At 39.7% G+C, this 18,773-nt stretch overlaps 2 protein-coding genes across 3 annotated transcripts; both read right to left on the reverse strand.

Annotated features, from left to right (window-relative positions):
* Nucleotides 1-1,556: 1,556 nt before the first annotated feature.
* On the reverse strand, nucleotides 1,557-13,576 carry slc35a2 (solute carrier family 35 member 2). Of its 2 annotated transcripts, none has more exons than XR_008760517.1 (5): nucleotides 13,136-13,574; nucleotides 11,107-11,289; nucleotides 8,590-8,741; nucleotides 5,406-8,320; nucleotides 1,557-2,271 (listed from the first exon to the last, which is right to left on the reverse strand). XR_008760517.1 is itself a non-coding variant. In XM_055932392.1 (5 exons), exons 1-5 carry the CDS (start codon nucleotides 13,209-13,211, stop codon nucleotides 2,244-2,246), a joined length of 1,146 nt encoding a protein of 381 aa, XP_055788367.1. In that variant the 5' UTR covers nucleotides 13,212-13,576; the 3' UTR covers nucleotides 1,557-2,243. The 2 variants fall into 2 exon arrangements, 1 of the variants encoding a protein (XP_055788367.1); XM_055932392.1 differs by having other exon boundaries at nucleotides 7,614-8,320; nucleotides 13,136-13,576.
* Nucleotides 13,577-14,557: 981 nt separating this feature from the next.
* pim2 (Pim-2 proto-oncogene, serine/threonine kinase) lies at nucleotides 14,558-18,429 on the reverse strand. The gene is made up of 7 exons (XM_055932398.1): nucleotides 18,175-18,429; nucleotides 17,803-17,903; nucleotides 17,606-17,656; nucleotides 16,960-17,180; nucleotides 16,645-16,814; nucleotides 16,351-16,527; nucleotides 14,558-16,221 (listed from the first exon to the last, which is right to left on the reverse strand). The coding sequence occupies exons 1-7, from the start codon at nucleotides 18,233-18,235 to the stop codon at nucleotides 16,067-16,069; spliced, it is 936 nt and encodes a 311-aa protein (XP_055788373.1). The 5' UTR covers nucleotides 18,236-18,429; the 3' UTR covers nucleotides 14,558-16,066.
* Nucleotides 18,430-18,773: the final 344 nt, after the last annotated feature.

Consider the following 18,773-nt stretch of genomic DNA (forward strand, 5'->3'; position numbering starts at 1 on the left):
TACACTTTTACCACAGCCACAAATGCTATATCGTAAAAATTCATGAAAACAAAAATGTACTTTTTGGTCATAACTTAAGGTTAGGGTTAGGCATAAGGTTGGTTTAAAATCATATTTTAAGAAGATAAATTGTAGAAATGGGCGGGAATTATGACTTTGTGGCTGTGGTAACTAGTGACGACCATTTTAGAGGTTTGTATCCTTCCATAACATGTTAGTGGGCCCTATTGTCAACAAAAATGTTCTGGTAAGTGAAGAAATATGTTTAAAAAAATTTTTTTTACTAATACATTACATATCATTAAAGAAAAAAAGAAAAGGCAAAGAAAATATTTTGACATCTAAGCATGAGAAAGCTTGAACCAACATTGACAATTTTGTAAAATATTTCAGTTTGCATGACATAAAACTAGGACATGTATTTAATTTCATTCATAGTTATTAGGCAATAATTACACACACGTCTCCCAAATCATGTTTTTGTCATGCGCATTAACATTAAAAACGCCCGACTCCACCGGTGTGATTATTACCTCTCAGGGTTTAGAGCTTGAGGTTGTCACCTCATACAAGTGCTTGGGAGTGTGGCTAGACGGTACACTGTTCTTTTAGCACATATCAAAGCTACAGGCTAAGCTAAGGTTAAATCTATACTTGGTTATCTCCATCGTAATCGCTCCTCGTTCACCCCAGCTGCCAAACGAACCCTTATTCAGATGACCATCCTACCCATACAGAGACGTAATTTATAGATCGGCAGGTAAGGGTGCTCTCGAGTGGCTAGATGTTCTTGACCATTCAGCCATCAGATTTACCACCAATGCTCCTTATAGGACACGTCACTGCACTCTATACTACTCTGTAAACTGGTCATCTCTGTATACCCGTCGCAAGACCCACTGGTTGATGCTCATTTATAAAACTCTCTTAGGCCTCACTCCCCCTATCTGAAATATCTATTGCAGCCCTCATCCTCCAAATACAACACCCGTTCTGTCAGTCACATTATATTAAATGTCTTCAAAGCACCTGGGTCGGTCCTCTTTTCAGTTAGCTGCAGCTAGTGACTGGAACGAGCAGCAAAAAACACTAAAACGGGACAGTTTTATTTCCATCTCTTCATTCAAAGACTCAATCATAGACACTCTTACTGACACTTGTGGCTGCTTCGCGTAAAGTATTGTTGTCTCTACCTTGCCCTTTAGCTGTTTTCTGTGCCCAATAATGTTTGTACAGTGTTTTGTGCTGCTGCCATGTTGTGTTGCTACCACGTTGTAATATGGTGTTGCTGCCATGCTATGTTGTTGTCTTAGGTCTTTCTTTATGTAGTGTTGTTGTGTCTCTCTTGTCGTGATGTGTGTTTTGTCCTATATTTATATTTTTAATCCCCGTCCCCGCAGGAGGCTTTTTGCCTTTTGGTCGGCCGTCATTGTAAATACGAATTTGTTCTTAACCAACTTACTAGTCAAATAAAAATAAAAAACATTCAAAGCTGACATATAAAAATATTGTTCAGTAGATGGCGCCAAATGATCATGGCCTCTCTTCAACCCAAATAAAAGTCAAAACATTTACATTTATTTAGCAGGTGCTCTTATCCAGAGCAACTAACAGGAGTAATTAAGTAACTCAAGGGCACATCGACAGATTCCCCCCCTAATTGGCTACAGATTCGAACCAGCGACCTTCCGGTTACTGGCCCAACCCCCTAAAACACTAGGCTACCTGCTGCCTTTAACACATTTTCAGTTTTGCTTAGCTGGGTGTTGAACAAACACATTAAAAGTAAAATATAGGCCGTGATAGATTTACATTAAAGGCTGATATTAGTGTTTCAATGCATCACACACATCATACAACTAATAATTAAACACTATTCAACAATCTTATGGGAATTAAATAATACTTGTTATAAATGGGTAGATACGGAGCAGAAAATTATTTTTTAACAAGAACTCATGTTAATGTTATATAGATAAATAGTAAGGCAACAGTGTAAGGAAATATTTTCTACAAAGGAAGTTTCAACTCCTGATCTGTTACATGTAAACTAAGCATGATTAAAAGATAACGTAATTCTCTTCATACAATACCCATTCGCATCCGAGGCAAACATCTCCAACAGATCTGCTAGTATAGGAATTTCAATTAAATTAATAGAAGGCATTTGTAATAATTTTCCTTTCAACATCACTTTGGCATGAGATGCAGGCATGGTATGCCTTCAGACGTGAAGCACTTTCTTAGCATCCTTTTTCCTTTTCAGAGGCCCTAGGAACAGAGAGAAAATGGAACACAAAGCACCAGTCAGATATTGTTTTCAAGAAGAGATCTTTGTTCTGTCCTAAGCAAATACAATAACAACCGTATCAAAAAGAAATGACATGTTATTGTCTCACATGAACTAATGTGAAAATAAACATTCTCCCTGGGGAGAACTTTAGAACCGTACATCTCAGAAAATAGGGTAGCGAAAAGCTCAATAAACACTGAATATATATATATATATATATATATATATATATATATATATATATATATATATATACACACACACATATGTGACATAACCATGGTAGAACTGAGACACTGGTGTGGGGAATGTTAAGATAGGGCAAGCCAAGGCACAGCTGGTCGATCACATTATAAACATTGAAATATACAGTACCAGTCAAAAGTTTGGACACACCTACTCATTCCAGGGTTTTTCTTTATACACATGGAATCATGTAGTAACCAAAAAAGTGTTAAACAAATCAAAATATATTTTATATTTGAGATTCTTCAAATTAGCCACCCTTTTTCATTTAAATTAACAGGTGTGCCTTGTTTTGTGGAATTTCTTTCCTTAATGCGTTTGAGCCATTCAGTTGTGTTGTGACAAGGTAGGGGTGGTATACAGTATACAGGTATATAGCCTTATTTGGTAAAAGACCAAGTCCATATTATGGCAATAACAGCTCTAATAAGCAAAGAGAAATGACTGTCAATCATTACTTTAAGACATGAAGGTCAGGAAATCAGGAACATTTCAAGAACTTGGAACATTTCTTCAAGTGCAGTCGCAAAAACCATCAAGCGCTATGATGAAACTGGCTCTCATGAGGACCGCCACAAGAAAGGAAGACGTTACCTCTGCTGCAGAGGATAAGTTCATTAGTTACCAGCCTCAGAAATTGCAGTCCAAATAAATGCTTCACAGAGTTCAAGTAACAGACACATCTCAACATCAACTGTTCAGAGGAGACTGCTGAATCAGGCTTTCATGGTCGAATTGCTGCAAAGAAACCACTACTAAAGGACACCAATAAGAAGAGACTTGCTTGGGCCAAGAAACACAAGCAATGGACATTAGACCGGTGGAAATCTGTCCTTTGGTCTGATGAGTCCAAATTGGAGATTTTTGGTTCCAACCGCCGTGTCTTTGTGAGATGCAGAGTCGGTGAACGGATGATCTCTGCATGTGTGGTTCCTAACGTGGAACATGGAGGAGGTGGTGTGATAGTGCTTTGCTGGTGACTGTGATTTATTTAGAATTCAAGGCACACTTAACCAGCATGGCTACCACAGCATTCTGCAGCGATATGCCATCCCATCTGGTTTGCACTTAGTGGAACTATCATTTGTTTTTCAACAGGACAATGACCCAAAACACACCTCCAGGCTGTGTAAGGGCTATTTTACCAAGAAGGAGAGTGATGGAGTGCTGTATCAGATGACCTGGCCTCCACAATCACCCGACCTCAACCCATTTGAGATGGTTTGGGATGAGTTGGATCACAGAGTGAAGGAAAAGCAGCCAACAAGTGCTTAGCATATGTGGGAACTCCTTCAAGACTGTTAGAAAAGCATTCTACATGAAGCTGGTTGAGTGTGTGCAAAACTGTCAAGGCAAAGGGTGGCTACTTTGAAGAATCTAAAATATTTTAATTTGTTTAACACTTTTGGTTACTACATGATTCCATGTGTTAATTCATAGTTTGTCTTCACTATTATTCTACAATGTAGAAAATAATAAAAAAAATAAAGAAAAACCCTTGAATGAGTAGGTGTGTCCAAACTTTTGGCTGGTACTATAAGTCAAACACTCTTAAAGGCAGTGTACTGTATCGCTTCCGACAAAAATGGTTGACTGATGTTTATCCTGATTCCCCCCCCCCCCCCCCCCTGATATTCACTTGTCTCTCACTCCCAGTTTAGCATGCAAAAATTGTAGGCAAGCCGATGTTACTGGTTTGACTGGGATAGTTGTCTTTTAACGTTGATGGACAATAGCATCTCTCGACATCTCTGTCACTACAGGCGATAATTCGTCGTTGGAAAATGATGCAGGGATACGAACGGCCTTATGACTTAAACGGATGCAACAGTGCACTGGATCACGGTGATGACATTCCTGGTGGTGCTCTGCACCAAGTATAATATTACAGTGTTAACATTTTGTTAGCTTTACTTATAAAGGGACACAGGATTTTGTACTTACATTACAATTATACTAAACAAAAATATAAACGCAACATGTAAAGTGTTGGTCCCATGTTTCATGAGCTGAAATAAAAGATCCCAGAAATTTTCCATATAGACAAAAAGCTTATTTCTCTCAAATTTTGTGCACAAATTTGTTTTTATCCCTCTTAGTGAGTATTTCTCCTTTGCCAAGATAATCCATCCATCTGACAGGTGGGGCATATCAAGAAGCTGATTACACAGCATGAACATTCCCACAGGTGCAGCTTGTGCTGGGGACAATAAAAGGTCACTCTAATATGCGATTTTGTCACACAACATAATACAACAGATATCTCAAGTTGAGGGAGCGTGCAATTGGAATGCAGACTGCAGGAATGTCCACCAGAGCTATTGCCAGAGAATTGAATTAATTTCTCAACCGTAAGCCGCCTCCAATGTAATTTGATTGATTTTGGCAGTATGTCCAACCTGCCTCACAACCACGTGAAACCACGTCAGCCCAGGACCTCCACATCTAGCTTCTTCACCTGCGGGATCGTCTGAGACCAGCCACCCGGACAGCCGATGGAACTGAGGAGCATTTCTTTCTGTAATAAAGCCTTTTTTTGGGGGGAAAACTAATTCTGATTGGCTGAGCCTGGCTCCCCAGTGGGTGGGCCTATGCCCTCACAGCCCCACCCATGGCTGCACCCCTGCCCATTCATGTGAAATCCATTGATTAGAGCCTAATTTATTTATTTCAATTGACTTGTTTCCTTATATGAACTGTAACTCGGTAAAAGCATTGAAATTGTTGCATGTTGCGTTTATATTTTTGTTCAGTATACATGAATTAAGACAAAATCCACAGAGGGATGGAAACCAGCTCCCGTTTTATAAAAGTTTTACTAAAAGAAGTATGTACAAAGAGGCATTCATAAAAAGTGCAAACTAACCATGATAACTATCTTTTTCTTCATACGTTCATTTCATATCGCACAGATATAAATGCATCCAACGCTGAACAGCGATGTGGGACAATAAGACACCAAGTGGAGGCCAGTGACTCTGTATCAACATTGAAGGCAATGAACGCAGACAAATTCATCCCATATTGAACAGCTGCTAATAGTCTTTCTGAGGAGGAACACAACGATAACCTTATCATACTGAGACCAGATACTATTTCTTAGATAACTTAAATAGGTAACACGTAAGTGTGCAATAATTATTCCAGCATATGGTGGTCGGGTCATTTCTCATAGAGGCCAAAAGGCATGTGGATACTGTAGTAAAATGTTGATGACTAAATAAAGTATGCTTTTGCTGAGTGTACAGAAATTGCTAAGTCATGAACATAGTCTTAAATTTCAGATAAATACTTTTCTTGGATCTAAACTGTATCAATTCGTTTTTTTCCTGATATTTCACACTGAAAAATGACCACAGACAAATTGTGAGAAATATCACCTGCCTTATGAATTACAATTGTAAAGCATTTTCAAACTGCCTTTAATAAGTCTATCAATTTATTTGTTTAAAGTCAATGATACTAACCCAGACTTAAGATATAATTCTATATACAGGCCTACTTATTTATGCATTTTAAATTATATGAATTGGCTGTAGGTCAAAAGACTATGAGCAGCTGTATCTGAATTTCTAACCCAATCCAACACCAACAGCCCAAAAGTAAACAAAAAACTAAATAAACCAATTCATGACAAATGATTTTAGCTGCCTAAAAATACAGTATATTGTCCTTGTCAGCTTGATGATTTTAAAGAAACCATTCTTGCAAAATCTAAGCAAGTATGTTCAATATTCTCTGGTAACATTGGGATTTAACTTCGATGTAAAGAGAAAAGCTCCTTCATTTAATATGATAATAAAGCAGACTTGAGTGTAAAAAAAAAAAAACACCCACAACTAATGCTTTACCATTTGATACTTGTCCAGTTTACTCTGTGTTTTTTGCTCAGGGACAAACACTTTCCACTTTGACAAAAAACATTAAAACATTCCATCAACTCCAGTTGATATCTAAAAAAAATAATAATAATAAAAAAAGACATCTTAGAGAACAGTTTGTGTATAAATATGAGCATGAGCATATTTCCACAAAGCTGTCACAATTATTCGAAGCAAAAAATTAAATTATAAATGTGATATTATTTATACATTTTCAACTTTTGTCAACAAATGATATCATTACTGTACAAATGAAAGAGAAAAGGCACAGCATGACCATTAGCTCAGGTGGTGCCCAAACTAGCCCGGCCCACCCTAAACTAGCCTCTCTTTTAGGTGCCGTTAGGATGGGATTAGATTAGTTGGGTCTACTTCAGAAATTAAAGTACACCTGAAGAGCTCAAACGAGAGCAGACAGAAATAAATTAATTCCCGGAACACCTCAAACTCCTTTTCAGTTTCTAGGTTTACAGACATTTATAAAGTCCCCATGCCAATTGGAAATCTTTCAACTATATTCCATTATAGTTCAGATGGACAACCATCTCTGCAGTACTCCACTAAATCAGGCCTTTATGGTAGAATGGCCAGACTCTGTCTGAAGAGCTGTCTCCAAGTAACTAGGTTTCTTGAAGACCATAACTTAAATTTAAAAAACCACAAAAGTTGCAGCTGTATTTTAAGTCCTCTGGCAAGTCATCTGGATATGTAGTAAGGCTTTCTTTTGATTAAAAATACATTGTTTAAGGCAAAGAGGGGTCTGTAGAGAACTAAGTATTGAAAGCAAAGATATTCCCAGAGGCATGATTAACATGAAAAGAATATCACAAGTTTTCATACTTCACCCTCTTGTGCTTTCAGAAAGTATTGAAACTTAGCAGACTACTGCACGAAAACAGAGTTAAAATCTCTGGCTACCCATTCCATTATAGGCAGAATAAACTGATGGATAGTCTGAGGAAAAACAACCTTGGGCTATCTACAGAACTAAAATACAGAGATGCCCTACCCCTTCCATTTGTATCAAAAAAATCTATTGATATGAAGTTCCCAAATTAAATATAAGTACCGTAGCAGAAAGATAAAGATGGAAAGCAAAGTTTGTTTTAGTCCAGATGGAAAAATAATGAGATTTGAAAGGAAGAAGAGAAGGACAGACAGGATTGCAGATCGCTCATTTCACCAGGACTGACTTTGGGAGGAAAGCTTCCGTCTCTGAGTCTCCAGCGCCGTCGGCGAGACTGTGGCTGGAAGAGGAGAGGGTAGCAGTAGACGGGGAGGGAGCAGCTGCTTTGGGCAGACTATACATATAGACGGCTCCAATGACCAGACCAGCACCCAGAGTGAAGAGGAGGTCCACGTGGAACCCAAAGAGGTAGACAGAGACTACAGTGGAGACGATGATGGAAAAGGAAGTGGCGAACCCCTTCAGGATGTTGTCTGCGTACTTCACTACCACCGCCACCAGTAAACCCCCAAAAGCCTGGTTAAAGATGACGCCCCACACCATGGGTGTGTACCCAAACAGGAAGCCCTTCTCTGCAATGGCAAGGCCATCGTTCCACCACATCCCCAACAGGCCTAGTAGAGTGCCAAATATGCCCAGCTGGATGTTCCTCATCCACACAGAGGCTGAGCTGCCCTTAAGGATTTTCTCAAAGTACACTCCAGCAAAGCCAGAGGAGAGGCAGGACACTATCACTGCCACCAGTCCTTTGGCATAGTTCTGGCTCGGTCCAGTGACTGTAGTCTCCTTCCGTTTTCCTTCCTGCTCCAGTTGTACAATAGCAACCCCAGCGAACAGCAGGAGCAGGGACAGCCACTGAATCCGTGATAGGCTCTTCCGCAGCATCAGCACAGAGAAAAGGGCTGTGGTCAGAATTTTCAGCTGGTAGGTCACCTGGAGAAATAACCACAACATTCATTAAACCAAACAGCATTTACCAACATACATTTAGCATATTGCAGACTAAAATCATTTTTTTTTTAAATGTAAAAAGGCTTACAGGAGGGTATGGGGAAAAACAAACAAATTGCATTATAGGCTATTGTGGGGTACTCAAGGGGTTTATGCTTGTGGTAAAGTGATCTGCTATGAGATATCATAATCAAGGATGTGACGCTAGAAGAAACACATCATCTCATTACCGGGCAGCCAGAGCAACTAACCTGGAAAGTAGCTGCTGGTAAATTGGATATAGCCACATACTGGAGGTTGTTCTGCAAGGTATAGATGAGGGCTGGGACAGCCAGTTTAAGCGTGTCCTTGTATTGGATGACAATGGAGTTGTAGTGCAATACAATAAACTCCTTTACGTTTCCTGGGAGAGGGAGAGAGCGAGTTGATTGTAAGGGACAGGTAAAAATGCCGACCAACACATTTACATTTTGCAGGTAGGTCATGTGTATTGACAACACAAATTAGCCAAGTATTGAACTTTAAAAACAATGCCAAAAAAAAATCTGCAGTAAACACAATGTAAATGGAAATATTTAAGATGAATAAAGTTCATATTCAGTTAAGAGTAATTAACACAATGCTTCCAGTGCTATATTCATTTGTATACTGGTTGATGGTCAGTAGCAGAATTGTTACTGAATGTTATGGGTTGTTATATCGTTTGATAGTGATTGACGTCTGGGCTACTGAAGGTACAAGGACCCAGGACACACTGATTATTATTGTATTGATGACATTATGAACACTGATTCTGTAGCAGCTGGCAAAGTCACTGTCTTTTGTTTTGACTTCGTACAAGATTCTCAGGCTGATGTTTGTAGAACATTGGGTACGGTCTGATTAGAATATTAAGGGCCTGTCTCCAATTCATGTTCTTTGCTTCTGCTCTGGAGGTGTTCTCCCTGAATTCTTGTAAAACATTTCTGTTTGATATTATCAACGACTGCGCTCCTTGGTTCAACACTCCTTGGTTCAACACATTAACCCATTCTACTAAGCTATATGGAATGTTTAATACAGGTCAAACCAAGCATAATTTTGCTATTTGATTTAGAATTTTAAGACCCCTTGAAGTAAAAAAAATAGTTACTCAGTACTTTGTTGAAGCACCTTCGGCAGCGATTACAGCCAACCTGTATTTGGGGAGTTTCATCCATTCTATGCAGATCCTTTCAATGCACAACTATTTTCCGGTCTCTCCAAAGATGTTCGATCGGGTTCAAGTCGAGGCTCTAGCTGGGTCAGTCAAGGACATTCAGAGACTTGTCCCGAAGGCGCTCCTGCATTGTCTTAGCTATGTGCTTAGGGTCATTGTCCTGTTGGAAGGTGAACCGTCGCCCTAGTCTGAGGTCCTGAGTGCTCATGATGCTGCCACCACCATGCTTCATCGTAGGGATCGTGCCAGGTTTCCTCCAGATGTGACACTTGTTATTCAGGCCAAAGAGTTCAATCTTGGTTTCATCAGACCAGAGAATATTGTTTCTCATGATCTGAGTTCTTTAGGTGCCTTTTGGCAAACTAAGCGGGCTGTCATGTGCCTTTTAATGAGGAGTGGCTTTCGTCTCACCACTCCACCATAAACACCTGATTGGTGGAGTGCTGCAGAGATGGTTGCGCATCTGGAATGTTCTCCCATCTCCACAGCCAAGTCTTTAGCTCTGTCAGACTGAACATCTGGTTCTTGGTCACCTCCCTAACCTAGGCCCTTCTCCCCCGATTGCTCAGTTTGGCCGGGCGGCCAGCTCTAGGAAGAATCTTGGTGGTTCCAGACTTCTTCCATTTAAGAATGAGGGAGGCCACTGTGTTCTTGGGGACCTTCAATGCTGCAGAAATGTTTTGGTACCCTACCCCAAATTTGTGACTCGACACAATCCTGTCTGAGCTCTACGGACAATTCCTTCAACCTCATGGCTTAGTGCACGTCAGAGCAAAATCTATCAACTGTGGGACCTTTCCAAATCATGTCCAACCAATTAAATTTACCACAGGTGGACTCTAATCAAGTTGTAGAAATATGATCAATGGAGGACGATCAATGAAAACAGGATTCACCTTAGCTCAATTTCGAGTCTCATAGCAAAGGGACTTATGTGTAATAAGGTATCTTTTTTATTTTTAATACATTTGCAAAAATGTTTAAAAAACACTTTTTGCTTTGTGATTATAGGGTATTGTGTGTAGATTAATAATTGTTTAATCCATGTTAGAATAAGGCTGTAAAATAACAAAATGTGGAAAAAGGGAAGGGGTCCGAATACTTTCTGAAAGCACTGTACATGTTCGTGAGTCTCACCTTTACCCAGAGGCGTCATATTAGTTTTGTAGCCCAAACTGTACAGATAGAAGTTGGCAGATCAGCTGTACCGACTTCAGATAAGTCTCAAGACGCTTGTGGGGGTCATAGAGCAAAACAGAGAACACCCTTGTGTTCGTGAGAGTCTCATCTGTTCACCATAGTTTGTAGGCCAAACTGTTCAGACAATTTTGTGAGAATACCGATTTTCGAGATGTCTCATGGTCTGACAAACACCGCTCCAGCTCTGCCAGCAGATGCGGAAGTGCGACAGACGGATGCAGGGGATTGAGATGCATCCAATGCAAAAAAACATATCTAGAACTTAAACTGACAGATTTTTATTGGGGATTTTGTATTATGCTAATTACATTTCCGTACAGGCGCGGACATTGACCTTAGGGGGTTTCAATATTCAATAATTGAGGCTTACCTTTTCTCTGGAATAAAATGATGAGAAGACAGGTAAGTACTTTGAGCACCTCTGCCATAACCACTGCAGAGGTGGTGAAGAAACGATCACCGGGCAGCGTACGGACATAGCGAATGCTGAGGATGAGAGAGGCATTCTGGACAACAAGGATGGCCAAACTGATGTATTTCAGCTTTCTGTTCACTGTAGTAAGAAGACAACATCAGATGACATCATTAGACTACTTTGCATGCATAGCTGAAAATCCAAGCCAGTTGAACCAGATGAAAATCTATTCTCACAAGACATAGACAGAGCATAGCTTTGGGACAACTTCGGGAGTCTGTGTATTGGTTGGAACGCCGCTGTCGTCACCCCCCAAAAAAGTTTCCTATCAACAAAACCATATGTATAATTTCTAAGAATTTTACTTATCAGACATAAAGTGAAGTTGTTCCTAGCTATCAAAGAAACATCTGAATCCAACTTTTGTCCAAACTGTACCATATTCCTGCTGTGTAAACAGTGGTAGATTTTGTGGTAGGAAGTCTTGAGTGGTCTAATGGCAGCCCGCTGTCTATCTCGGCAGGAATATGGTGCGGTTAGGACAACACCTGCATTGTGACGTTTATTTGATAGCAAGGGATAAGAACGTTGCCAGCCAATATGGCTACGACTGGGTCACGTCCATAGATGCAGAACAAAAAGACTGAACGACTGAGTCCCGTCTCTGGCAACCGAACTGATTGAACAAACGAACAGCCGGCTTGGGTTGCAACCCTAGATGTGTAGGGACTATAACTTGTAGAAGGAAGATATTAATCCAAATAACGTTTATGAAAATATGTCAATCATTATTTGAATATGTTGTATAAAAGTGATAATGCCCTCAAAGCCGGTGTTTGGAGGATATATTGGTACGGTTTGCCATCTCAGGCCTAACAACACCCGTGCCAATATATCCTCCAAAACACCGGCTTCGAGGGCATTATCACTTAAATACCATGGCTATAATTTAACACATTTGTCGCTAGAAATGTGTTCAACATGCACTGAAGTAGCTAGCTGGCATGTTTAAGCAGATAGCTACAGTTGTTGCCTTGGTAACCAAACAAAATGACTTGCTAAACCAAAACATCAGTCCTAGTTTGCTATTATGAAAATTGAATTTAACAATGCCAATAATGTTTTCAATTTCACTTTTACTTTCAAAAGCAAACAGAACATATAACAAACTACTGTGCTGATTTATACCGTGCCTTATTTAGGCAATAAGGCCCGAGGGGGTGTGGTATACAGCCAATATACTACAGCTAAGGGCTGGTCTCTAACGCCCCACGCAACTCGGAGTGCCTGAATACAGCCATTAGCCGTGGTATATTGGCCATATACCACAAACACCCACAATGGCTTATTGCTATTTTAAACTAGTTACCAATGTAATTAAAGCAATAAAAATAAATGCTTTGTCATACCCGTTGGTATAAGATCTGATAAACCACCGCTGTCAGCCAATCAGCATTCAGGGCTCGAACCACACAGTTTACAATGATTAATATCTGCCTACTGTATGATAAAAGATTACTCTTTTCACATTTTCCTTCTAGTTGTCTGACTTGTTTGGTTGGTTCATATTAGTTACATTAAGGCGCAGTTAATTCAAACAGGTGTGAGGAGTTTCTAACCCCACCCTCACCTGGCTGTAAAGACAGAGAAAGAAAAGTTCCACATCACCAAAGTTACAACACACACACAGGCTCAATGCATGAAAGAGGTTATAGCTAACGTTTTGAATGCAACTTTCAGAGTCATATATATATATAAACGCCGAATAACAGGCCATATCCTCTGCCTGGATACTTTATTAATGAACTAGGTAGCTATTTTAAAATAGTTAGATACGAGCCACCGGATACACTGACTGACACTGCTGTAGCTGTATAGTTAGCTAGCTAACGTTAGCTAAATGAGCTAGCATGGCTAGCAAATCAACACAGTGCAGTCAGCTAAACATCCTGCTAACTAGCAGCTGAACAAAATATAGTTTTACCTTCACTCTGTCTAGGAGAAGCCGTCTTCTCCTCTCCGACTCCTGTCCCTTGGCCGTTGTTGTTGCCCCCTGCCATGTTGGCATTGACGTTATGTGAACTGGAATGTATTGTCACCTAGCCAGCGAGCTAATTCCTTGCCTTTGACTTTCACCTAATGTTAGCTAATTTAGCACTGGTAGCTAGATTGCGTCCAATTGCTGTTGCAGCCCCTTTCACACGTCAACTGACAACGAGTGCTAGGATTCCCAACCCCACTAGCTGAGCCATTCCACGTTACGATTAAAACACTGATGTGTTGTTTTTCGTTTTTACTTCACAATCATTTCCTTGTTCGCTGGCACATTCACAAAACCCCCAGAGCTTCCAGTACAGATGATCCTATTGGTTGTTGGGTTGAGGGACAGCATCTCCGTCGTTCGGTGGTATTGATAGGACCAATGGAATGGTCTAAAAAAAAAACGTCGATGCAAACATAACGAACTCGCCAATTAACCGCCATTACTGTCCTCATCTTCTGCAGACCATAAACACGACTACCGTATTTCAACATTAGCCTAAAATGATTACACCAGACTCAAATTATAGGCTACGGCAGCATTGCACTAGAGCTGTGAAAGAAAGTATCAACTAATGGTCCGCCTGTCTTTGATGAGAGAAACCAAGTTTGATATGCTGAATATGGTTGGTTGATCATTGTACAACCAGGACAGACTGGGATCTTAAAATTGATCCTCTAATGGACCCATACCAATTTATACGATCCTCAAGCTTCTTAAATATCCCAAAAGTGTCAACCAACAGTCACAAAACTGCCTTTCACACACACAGTACTGGTGCTTGCCCACAGGGTGAGGTACTAAACCATTCTGCCCTGTGGTTGCCTTGACTTTTACAAAAAAAGATTGCAGTCAGAGTGCAGTTTAACTGCAGTATGATGCCATAGTTTTTTTTACTGCTGTAATTTTGCATTGTAACTGCAGTTACAGAGCAGTATAACTGCAGTATGATCCCACAGTTTTATTTAAGGCAGTAGTTTTGCAGTGTAACTGTAGTTACAGTGCATTATAACTGCAGTACACTGCAGTTATTCTGCAATTACTGTGTCCAAAATACCATAGTCGACTGCCATTACTGCAGTTTCAAAACGGTCATCTTTTTTTTGTCAGGGACACCCCATTGCTTGTTTATGAGTGCTGTCATTCGTTTTGATATAAAAACTCAGTGATGGTTCAAACTTCCAACTGCTATCAAGCCCTTTAAATGGAGGCCTATCCTTCCTATATGTGTTTGACTTATTACAAAGGCTCTCCAAATGAGTGAGGTCTAATCTTGTGAAATCATGATTAATGAATACCAAACAGTAGAGAGAAACACTGACAGCCTTTATGTACACTTAAGAATCAAGAATTTGACAGAATGTGTCTCCTGAAATTCTCATTTAATGTAAAGAGATTTGTGACAACTGGCAGTGTATAAAACAATACATAAGTATTTACAACAAATATGACGATGCTACCTCAGCTCATTGACTATGATTATGTCAATGATAGTTTTAAACAATCAAGTGGAATTATGTTTTTTTTATCCCATTTTCATGACAAGATTTCAATGTAGATTTCTCTTCCATTGGGTAAATTGAGTCATGAATGTTTTTGGAAAGGGAAAATGTTTGTCGTTACAGTCCCATCATTAAGGTAGGATTTAGATTAAGGCATACGATGAAGTCTCATCAAAATTTAAACAACAGCATATATACATACAATTGGTCATGTGGGTTCCTCTTGCAACAATAGAATAAAAGTAAATAAATAACACAAAAGTAAATCACCCAGTTTTGAACGCTGTCTATTGTCTAGAACAGTCACTGGTTAAAACACTGAGGCATTTACTTCAGGTAAACCTTCAAACTCCACAGAAAACAAGAACATATGTCCTAGGAAGGAAAATGGAAGCACAGATTTGAACTTCCCTCCAAGATAAAGTACGTGAAAGATCATCCAGTTTATTTTCTGGTTTGGACACATTCTTGGATGATTCATTGCTGTGGTGTTGATAAAACCCTTGGAGGCCTGCCCATCACAAAAAATTACACAGACATTCTAAAGGTCAATCCTGAAGGATAGTATTACATCCTGGATACTATTTGACATTCTAAATGTGTTTAAGTTCCAAAATAATATGCAAATATTCTTTTGCAGAGAAAACAGTGTCAATGTCCCATTCCCAAGACTACTCAGCTCCAGCGAATAAGTCCATTGTATGAGGCGTATGAGCCTGACTTGCGTGTCCATAGAGATGTTGCCTTGCCTGTGTCACTACCAAACCATCAGGACAAAATCCATGGAAAATTTAAGATATCCATAGTGCTCCGGATTACTGTTGTTTTGTAGTCCTCTATTCCTCTTGAAACGAGGTAACTTAAATAACCTGTAAAACCAGGTCTTCACATGGAAAAGTATGTGATCTCAACCAAATCACATTAAATAATAGAATCAAATGGTATCAGAAACTTCGACATGCCTCCAGTATAACTGATGTAAACAGAAAGTCCAACCCTAAAGATAAATAAATAGTAATTGAAATAAATACCCATAAATGATTTCAAAAAAGAATAAAGCATTACATGTCTCTTCCCAATATATTACTATGGAATGTGCCGTTTTGTAACACTTATGAAGATAATTTAGAAATAGTTTGCCTTGGCTCAAGATAAGTGTGTGATACATTTCTTTGTACAAAGGTAATACATTAGTGCAGTATTTTTTGTATAATAATTGTCAAATTAAAATAGTATTGCAACACCACAAAATTATAAATAAATAGCTTTCCATAGGGGGACTTGATAAGTTAAGCACAGTGAATATAAGATAAGAGTGATCTTAATTAAAAGGCATCTGAAGTTTCTTTAGCCACCCAATAGTATCCAGGAATCATAGGCTTGACTGGCTTGGCAAAGAGTTGTGATCCCCATGCAAGTCTCCACTGTCGTTAGATGACTCCATCCAGGGATGGAGTAAAATCTCTTCTAAGCTTGGCCGATCTTCTGGTCTGTAGGCAAGGCACCAACGAACCAAAGACTGGCACTCTGGGGGGGGGGGGGGGGGGGGGGGTTCAGTCATGATGAATTGTATTTAGAAATGAAATCCAGAATTTGTTCTGTCATTGCCCTAGAAATGTTGTCAGATAGTAAGAATAGGCCTATGTAGTAATGTACCTTTTGAAATGCGTTTGGTGAAACTTGGCGTGGCCTGCACAATGTCTCTGTCCCTCTCGAAGGGGATGTCCCCGCAAACCATGTCGAAGAGAAGCACTCCAAGTGACCAGACAGTCAGGGACCGGGCATGGTAGTGTTGATGTTGGATCCACTCAGGAGGACTGTACACTCTGGTGCCTAGTGAGAGAAAGGGATGGTTACATTACTAACAAAAAAAAATAAGATGCATCAATACTTCTAAAAATAAGTTTAGAAGGGTACATATGGATATCATAAGTAGTGTTTTTCACTCACCCTCAAATTCTGTGTAAGCAGTGTCTTTGAGCAGAGCACCGGAGCCAAAGTCAATGATCTTAACATCTCCTGTCCGAGTGTCGACTAAAATGTTCTCATCCTTCACATCCCTATGCACGATCCCCTGTGCTTGACAGAACCGCAGCGCTTCCACTATCTGGAGCATGAACCTGGAAAAAGAAGCCTTAATTAGAATATCATATAAAATCACATTGATGAGCACCGAAAACCCAGCAGCCTCCCAAACATGGAAACATAGTGGAGATGATCAACCTGTGAGTGAAATAGGTCTACTGACTTGAAACAGTCATATACCTTTGTGCAAGTGGTTCGTCCAGGGCTCCCCGCTCTGTGATGAAGTCAAAGAGGTCCTGACTGGGTTGTGGTCTTTCGAACACGATGAGGAATCCCTGTCCTGGCACCTCAAACCAGTCCAGCATCCTGATCACCCCATGGTGCCAGGGTCCTGCCCCTGCACCACCCCCCAGCTGTAAGAGCAGGGCTATCTCCATGGGTACCAGGTTGGGTCCATCTGGCTGTTGGCAGAGAGAGGGAGGGTTAGTATTATTATGACTAGGTCAGCATCAATATACTTGTTCCAAAAACACATGAGAATAAAAATTGTATTTTTACATATATTGACATTTGTTTTTTGGTCCAGACAGGGGAAGTACCGATACTAAGTTCCTAAAAAATCAAAAATAAATAATATATATATTTGAGGAAAAACCCTACCACGTAATTTCCACAAAATTACAACTACGTCACGGTTATGAAAAAACAAAATGTGGTTTCTCTTCCATTTCCAGCAGAGGGCATGAAATACCAGCTTTTTGTTTCCACACATGACAAGACTGTCAGGTGTACAAGAATGGTAACCACACAAAAAATACAATTGGCAGAAGCCCCAACAAGACATAAAGGCATATCTTAAATCATATAAAAAAAAAAAATAACTTACCAATCGCGCCCATTGCTGCACTCTGTCACTTGAAACTTGCTTAATTGCCACCTAAGGATAAATAAACAAGTGTTCATATATCCATTTTTTTTTTTAAAGTTGGTCTAAAAACACGTTTTGAATTTTTGTTAATGTCATTGACTATTTTTTCGTCACTTGAAAGAAAAAAATGAAATACAATATTTTGCTGTAAGTACCTGCAGACCATCTGAGATGCGTTGACCAGCAAAGACAGACCCAAATCCACCACTTCCAAGAAGCGCACCGAATTGGTAATGCTTCTCAAAGGACTCTTTACCTGTGGTGTCAAATAACATACATCAAAACATAGTCAAAGTTGTAATGAATTGTAATGTAGGGTAGGCTATGTAAGAAACTGTCTCTGTGTTCACTACATTGTGTCATTACTAGGTATGTGTCTTGCTTGTTGTGAAAGCAAATATTTGTACTGGCTATGCCTCCTGTCTTGATCAACCTTGATATTCCAGTCAAACGTGAACCATACATTAATGACACATAATAAGCCATTAAATGAAAAACATATGGCACTGACACCTCCAAATTCTTACCGCTTTTTCCTTTGACATCCTCTTGATCCAATTGCAGCTCAACACTACGTTTGTCCAACATTTTTATAAATTGAATGTATCCGAAGTAAAAACAGTTGTGTAGATTTAGTTCAAGGTTATGTCCATTTCGAATTTAATCCGTGAAGAATCTTCAGTTTTCAAAATATCCAACACAGAGCAAGTTGCTGTAGACAGATGCGCTTCCCAGAAAGACCAATTTGCACAACAAACTGACACGTCTGGCCAAAGAAAGTTTGTTGCTGTTTTTAAGGTTAAAGCGGTGAACACGCCCACACAAAGCACCAGTCCAATCACCGCTGCATTAGCGGTAGTATTTTGAATTGTGGTCCAATCACAATGTAGTATGATTTAACTATATTAATATTCATATACCACTACTACTTTCCTCCGAATTAGCTACATTCCAGTAAATGAGCGGTCTTTTGATGAGAAGGACCTTCCTTGTGGTACTTTTTAATTTTAGCGCGCACATCTCTCTTCTTCTTACAGTGCATGATGTGCTTGATTCTGTATCTGCATTCACTGTGCATAGGTGTGTGTGCTCATGGCATGAACACAATATTTAACATTTTACTGAA

This window comes from Salvelinus fontinalis, chromosome 8 (assembly GCF_029448725.1).
Source record: "Salvelinus fontinalis isolate EN_2023a chromosome 8, ASM2944872v1, whole genome shotgun sequence".
Lineage (NCBI taxonomy): Eukaryota > Metazoa > Chordata > Actinopteri > Salmoniformes > Salmonidae > Salvelinus > Salvelinus fontinalis.

Coding starts and splice junctions, on each gene's coding strand:
- slc35a2 (XM_055932392.1), bottom strand. CDS start 13,211: ATGGCAGGGGGCAACAACAACGGCCAAGGGACAGGAGTCGGAGAGGAG. Junction 11,290..13,135: donor TTCTCCTAGACAGAGTGAAG/GTAAAACTATAT, acceptor TTCTTACTACAG/TGAACAGAAAGCTGAAATAC. Junction 8,321..8,589: donor TACCAGCAGCTACTTTCCAG/GTTAGTTGCTCT, acceptor TTATTTCTCCAG/GTGACCTACCAGCTGAAAAT.
- pim2 (XM_055932398.1), bottom strand. CDS start 18,235: ATGTTGGACAAACGTAGTGTTGAGCTGCAATTGGATCAAGAGGATGTC. Junction 17,904..18,174: donor GGATGTCAAAGGAAAAAGCG/GTAAGAATTTGG, acceptor TTGACACCACAG/GTAAAGAGTCCTTTGAGAAG. Junction 16,222..16,350: donor CACCAAACGCATTTCAAAAG/GTACATTACTAC, acceptor CCCCCCCCCCAG/AGTGCCAGTCTTTGGTTCGT.